Source organism: Glycine max, chromosome 6, assembly GCF_000004515.6.
Source record: "Glycine max cultivar Williams 82 chromosome 6, Glycine_max_v4.0, whole genome shotgun sequence".
Taxonomy (NCBI): Eukaryota; Viridiplantae; Streptophyta; class Magnoliopsida; order Fabales; family Fabaceae; genus Glycine; species Glycine max.
In genome coordinates this window covers 43330235-43336582 of record NC_038242.2, presented here as the reverse complement: position 1 = coordinate 43336582, position 6348 = coordinate 43330235, and the positions used below count along the sequence as shown (strand labels likewise).

The window sequence follows — 6348 nt, the reverse complement described above, 5'->3', positions numbered from 1 at the left end:
AAGGACTGTGGGACGATGTCACCAAATTTGTCACAAGTCACCTCGATTGCCAGCACACCAAGTATGAGACCTAGAGGGTGGCTGGGTTGCTTTTCCCTCTGTCGGTCCCTCACCAACCATGGGAGGATCTCTCCTTAGACTTCATTATCGGCCTACCCCCTTTTCAAGGGAACACCGTCATCCTCGTGGTCGTGGATTGCTTTTCAAAAGGCATTCATTTAGGCATGCTACCACCCTCTCACACGGCCCATGTTGTCGCATGCTTATTCATGAATATTGTCAGGAAGATTCACGGCCTTCCTCGGAGCATAGTTTCAGACTGCGATCCTTTCTTTATTAGCCAGTTCTAGCAGGAGCTATTCCAACTTAGTGGGATGCAACTATGCATGAGCTCATCATATCACCCTCAAAGAGATGGAAAAATAGAGGTCCTTAATCGTGTAATTGAACAATATCTCTGTTCCTTTGTTCACCGTCGGCCAAGCTCTTGGGGAAAGCTATTACTTTGGGTTGAATGGTCTCATAATATGTCGTGGAATGCAGGAACAGGATCCACGTCATACAAAATTACCTTTGGATGGAAACCATTCAATTTTTCGGAATACCTCACCGGAACGTCAAAGGTAGATGCTGTCGATGAGATGCTGGCCAATCGCAAGGAAACATTTCAACTCGTTCGCAAAAAGCTCATCAAATCACAGGATCTTATGAAGAAATATACCGACAGGGAGCGTAGGGAGGTGGTTTATTAGGCCGGGCACTAGGTCATGGTCATGTTACGACCCCATCGGCAAACATCGGCCAAACACCAGCAAGGCACCTTCGGCAAATTTTCCAAGCGTTTCTATGGCCCCTTCGAGGTCATGGAACGTGTAGGGCAGGTTGCCTATCATCTACGACTTCCAGAGGGTGCCTGTATTCACCCGGTATTCCATAGCTCGATATTAAAACCGTTCAAGGGGTCGCCGGAGACAGTAAACTCAGCTCCTCTACGAAACCAATTCATTCACGACCAATCTCTTATATCCCCATTAGCAATTCTCAACTACCGCCACAACACATCTGGGGATAATTCGCACTAGGAGGTACTGGTGCAATGGTTTGGGCTCTCTCCCGATGAGACATCTTGGGAGAGTTGGCCCCAATTATGTCGGGACTACCACCTTGAGGACAAGGTGCATTTGCAAGGATCGTGAAATGATAGAGAAGCAGAGGTGCAACAAGTAACTAGCAGTCAGCCTAATGAAGATAGTAACATAGGGGTGCAACTAGAAGACAGAGCAAAAAGAACAGTCACTAAACCTTCATACCTGAAGGACTATGTCTGATGATCGTGGCTAAGCTGGCACGAGGATGAAATCTGCAAGATCATGGTTGTCGAGAATCAGGGGACAACAATAACAGAATCCATTTGCCTGTAATCTTTTCCTAGCATAGAATCACAATTATGTTAGGGAATTCACACTATAAATATGGACCATGTAATAAGGTGCAGATTATGAATGAAATACTTAGCTTCTATTCCTTTCTTCTTCTTGGAGGAACTGGTCCTCGAAACCAGCAGTGGCTTTGCCTATCATCTTACCCTGAAATTATTGGTATGTTGTAATTCAAGTGAGAGTGTCCTATATATTATTTCTGAAAAAATTGGCATATCTTCATAGAGAAAATTGAGAGAGTGTGACAAAGATGAATAATCCTTAGAATTTTTGTACCATTTTAATATCTACGAATTATCCTTAGTGTTGACGAATGCAAAGAAGTCCATAATAAAGAAACACTCTTAACAATGTTTTCAACAACTCCCGTCTATTTCACCAGCTTAAAATTAATAGTTTGTCCCATCAATTACCGTGTTGGAGAACTCATAGTGATGTCTGGTTTGCGTGTTTTAATGGTCTCAACAAAAGGGTAACAAAGCGTGATTTAATGGTCTCGACAAAAGCGTATCAAAATTAAGTAAATAACATGTTTGAAAATGATTTCCGGAAGATTGAAAATATCAATCACTCATAACTCGAAAGTTAATATGATATCCAGAAGATATGATAGTCAAGTAAAAAATTCAGTCTCAATAACGTGTGACAATAAGCTAGCTTTTTTGCTTGCCTGTGACATAACAAGAGGGATCTAAACTGTTCCATGTGGAAGCTTCCTCAATCAATTGCAAATAACAATTAATAATTCTTGTCTTTATATTACACTTTGTTTATCCCACACATCTGCTTGAATACATGAAACAAATATAAAGCAGGAGCTCACATAGAAATTTTACTAATTATGTATGATCAAATAACCGACATATCCCACATTGGAAGGTGAAGCCTTAACATTTTCTTGCTTCTATTTTCTATCTTGCATCTAACATTGTGATTGAAAGTTCATTAACTGAGTATGGTTTGTGATTTGCAAATGAAGAATTTGCATCTGGTTTAGCATCAGTTTCAGTGTAAAAACCAGGTACCTTTGGCTTTGGTAATTCTTTATCACAATTCAACATTAAAACCACTGATGACATGTCTGGCCTATCTTCTGGTCTTTGTTGCACGCATAATAGGCCTACCTGTATGCATCGTATGACTTCAAAGGGCGTGCATGGTTCTCCCAACACTTCATCCAGTAGATCCAATGACCTCTGTTCAGTCCACAATCTCCATGCCTAAGATGGTGAGCATTAAATTAGTACAAGTGAAATAATTCAATTTATACTGATTAGCAACATAATCAGATCTATGCTTACATGTCCAAGAAGATTATTGTAGTGTTCTGGATCTGAAAATTCTCTGTTTTTCTTCCCACTTACAATCTCTAATACTATCACACCATAACTAAAAACATCTGATTTCACTGAGAAATGCCCACGCGCAGCGTACTCAGGAGGCATGTAACCACTGAAAATAAAATTTTCAAAGTAAAATAATTAAAACTTGACTAGACAATATCAAAGAATCATCATCATAGAGAAACTAACTCACTATGTTCCAGCCACCCTATTTGTGTTTGCCTCAACTTGATCTCCCAAAAATGATCGAGCCAAGCCAAAGTCGGATATTTTGGGATCCAAATTTTCATCTAGTAAAATATTGCTAGTTTTTAGATCTCTGTGAATAATCCTTAGCCTAGAGTCCTGATGAAGATATAGAAGTCCTCGAGCAATGCCAATAATAATATTCAAACGTTTACCCCAATCTAGGAACTTCCTTTTGGTTTCATCTAGTCAAACACACAGACATATTTAGCATTGCAGCATTCTCCATAATTTCCAAAACTATAAATAAGAAATAAAAAGACTGTAATAAATATTTAGAATATATCATTAGGGATCCAACCAAAAACAAAATAGTCCAAGCTTTGGTTTGGCATGTACTCATAAATCAACATTTTTTCTTCTCCTTCAATGCAGCAACCAAGAAGCTTTACAAGATTACGATGCTGAAGTTTTGCAATCAATGCCACTTCATTTTTGAACTCATCCAACCCTTGTACAGATTTCTTTGAAAGCCTTTTCACAGCTATCTCTTTCCCATCTATCAGTGTGCCCTGAAAGATATTCTGCAATAGTTAGCAAGTTCTTAAGGATAACAGAAATTCTAAATATCATTTTTTTTATCACCTTGTATACTGGTCCAAAGCCACCTTCTCCAAGCTTGTTTTCAGAAGAAAAGTTTCGAGTGGCCTTAGTTAAGACTGACAAATTGAAAGTTGGCAAATCCAAGTCTTGCATTCTCTTTATATTGTTGTAATGCTTGTTGTAAAATTTTCTTACAGCCCCTGATTAGTTGGAAAATAACAGTATATATACATGGACACATAATATTCACTTTGGTACCTATTTGACTGCATTAGATGCTAAATCATACCTATATACTTACCTGGATTTTTAACCATAAATATGCATAAACATGTGATGATTAATCCAAAAGTGGTCACACCAACGGTGATTCCTACTATCTTTTTCTTGATTTTTCTGTTGCCAGTGTCATCTAAAAGAAACATATAGTTGGATCAGTCAAGGCCAACTTTAAAATAAACAGCTCTATAGACTGAAGCTGAGAGAGTCTAGCTTCCTTCGACTGAATAGGGGAGAAATGCATAGTATTTAATTTGAAAAATAAATTCCATTTGATAAATAACATGCAGTACTTATAACTTTCTGCACAATTGTTAACAAAATCTTGCAACTCACAGATCTCTTTGTTTCAAATATTACTGCCTCTAGTTGATCATGAATTTCAAGGTGCAACAATAAAATGTTTGTTTAACTCGCCTTTGAATATTCTTACGGCCATACCTCACTCCACCCTTTTCTCTTAGAATAATGCAATAATCAACAAGAAAATAGAAAAGAAACCAAAGGCCAACATTAAAATCAAAACAAAATAATTGATTGAGTACCTAATTCTGAAGCAGGGACTCTGATATAAAAGTCTTGTCCCCATAGAGAGAAATTCCTCATGTCAACTAGAATATTAAACCAAAGTAGACAGCCACTTCCTCCATTACGGATATCTAAATTTGCATATGCTGTACAGGAACAATTTTTAAGACATGACTTCTGACATTCACCAAGGTTCATGGTTTTATTAAACCATGATGAAGATGTGTCTGGCAATTTCATGTGTCTGTACTTCAAGAATCCATCTGTATACCTGATTTCGCAATTTGATATATTCTTCTGAACACAACCACCCAACCAAATTGCTATATTCCATTGATCAGGAGACTTGGGAACATATCCTCTCAGGCATTCACAAGTTGCTTGGTTATCAACATAACTGCATATAGAATTTGCACCACAAAAGGCATAAATCTCGCATTGATCCTGTGCCTGAGTTGAGATGACTTGCCGGGTGGTAGTTTGAGTTGTCCAAAAAATTCTCTGCCCAGCGCCTGAAGGGGCCAGCGTAAATATGGCGAAGACTGAACTATCAAGAATCTCGAACTCATAATACACCTCTTTTTCATTGAACACAAATTTAGGCAATGATAGATTAACTGGAGCTGGATATCCAACTGTAGACAAGCCATTCCACGATCCTGATCTAAATATAATATCAAATCCCTTGAATTCAATCATTTGAGGATATCCTCTGAGATCAATTCTTATAACATATTCTCCCTCAGCTGGATCCTCAACGCTTTTCCAAGATGATATTGATCTTTCTAAACCAGTCTCCAAGTCCCATCCAAGTTTCATCCCTTGCATCAATGTATTACCCGGATAATCAAAACTCTGCCACAAGACACTGTTAGTTTTGTGTCCATGTTTCACTACAAAATTTCCCGAATCCAAGAGATGAGCAGTTGCATTATTCCTTGCTTTGCTTGATATGTTGGATGATGACCAAAGGGTGCTGTTTGTAGCATTGAGAAGCACAATAATCCCTTTTTCGTTGAGTTTTAGAACTCCTGATTTATTCTCAAGAGGTGTATTTCGGTTAGCCACCCACACCACTGTCAAAGGAGATACATTTTTGTACCATACACCAAAGTATCTTCTTGTTGAATTTCCGGGACTGAAGAAACCCACTTCAATAATTCCACCAGCAGAAACCAAAGTTTCACCATCTCGGATAGATTGATTCACTTCTAAACGGTCCAATGATGTGGAAGTTCTAGTCATGAAGGAGAATAAAAAAAACCAAATGAATAGCATCGTGAAGTTATGATACCAATGGTTTCTAAATTATGTAGCAGGGAAGATGATGAGGATAACATACAGTGAGAATGAACAATGCTGGTTCTTTCGTTGAGTAATATTTACCATGACATCGCCCCTATACCAAGTCAATAGAGAGTCTATTGTGAAGTTATGGAACCAATGTTGTTAGAAGAAGATTGTGCTAAGTCAATGACAGTCTATTGGAAGGTTATAGCATTTACATTATCCATACCAAGTCTTTCATTACCAAAAAAAATAGAATTTAATTTTTTTTTTCAAAAATTTTTTGAATTTTTTTTAGTTCCTAATTAAATGTTTTAGTGTTCTCAGTCCCTATATTTTTCTTCTATAACGATAAAGTTTTTAATCCCACATGCATGCATACTAATTGATGATTTGATGAGTAAATTAATTGATGTCAAATTAAAAATATAATTTATTAAAATAATTTACGCATGAATATTTTATTAGAGTCCTCGATCACATAACCACTCATTTCAAACTTTTTAATCTTTTGCATCTCTCAAGAATAGGTTCTCCAAATTTTCCTTTTTTCTTTCAATAAATGTCAAGTCTGATTTCCTGCTTTTAGTCACCTTTCATGTAATTTGACATTGCAAAGGACTAGCCTGCTCCCATCTCTGCAGGTTTAGAATGGACATTAAAAAACTAAATATAATTTGGTC

The 6348-nt window shown here is 37.4% G+C and overlaps 1 protein-coding gene across 1 annotated transcript; it reads right to left on the bottom strand.

Moving 5' to 3' along the window:
- Window positions 1-2077: 2077 nt before the first annotated feature.
- On the bottom strand, window positions 2078-5858 carry LOC100819157 (G-type lectin S-receptor-like serine/threonine-protein kinase At4g27290). Its single transcript, XM_003526077.4, has 8 exons — window positions 5721-5858; window positions 4396-5615; window positions 3873-3983; window positions 3614-3771; window positions 3330-3540; window positions 2976-3213; window positions 2741-2891; window positions 2078-2659 (listed from the first exon to the last, which is right to left on the bottom strand). The coding sequence occupies exons 1-8, from the start codon at window positions 5765-5767 to the stop codon at window positions 2351-2353; spliced, it is 2445 nt and encodes an 814-aa protein (XP_003526125.2). The 5' UTR covers window positions 5768-5858; the 3' UTR covers window positions 2078-2350.
- Window positions 5859-6348: the final 490 nt, after the last annotated feature.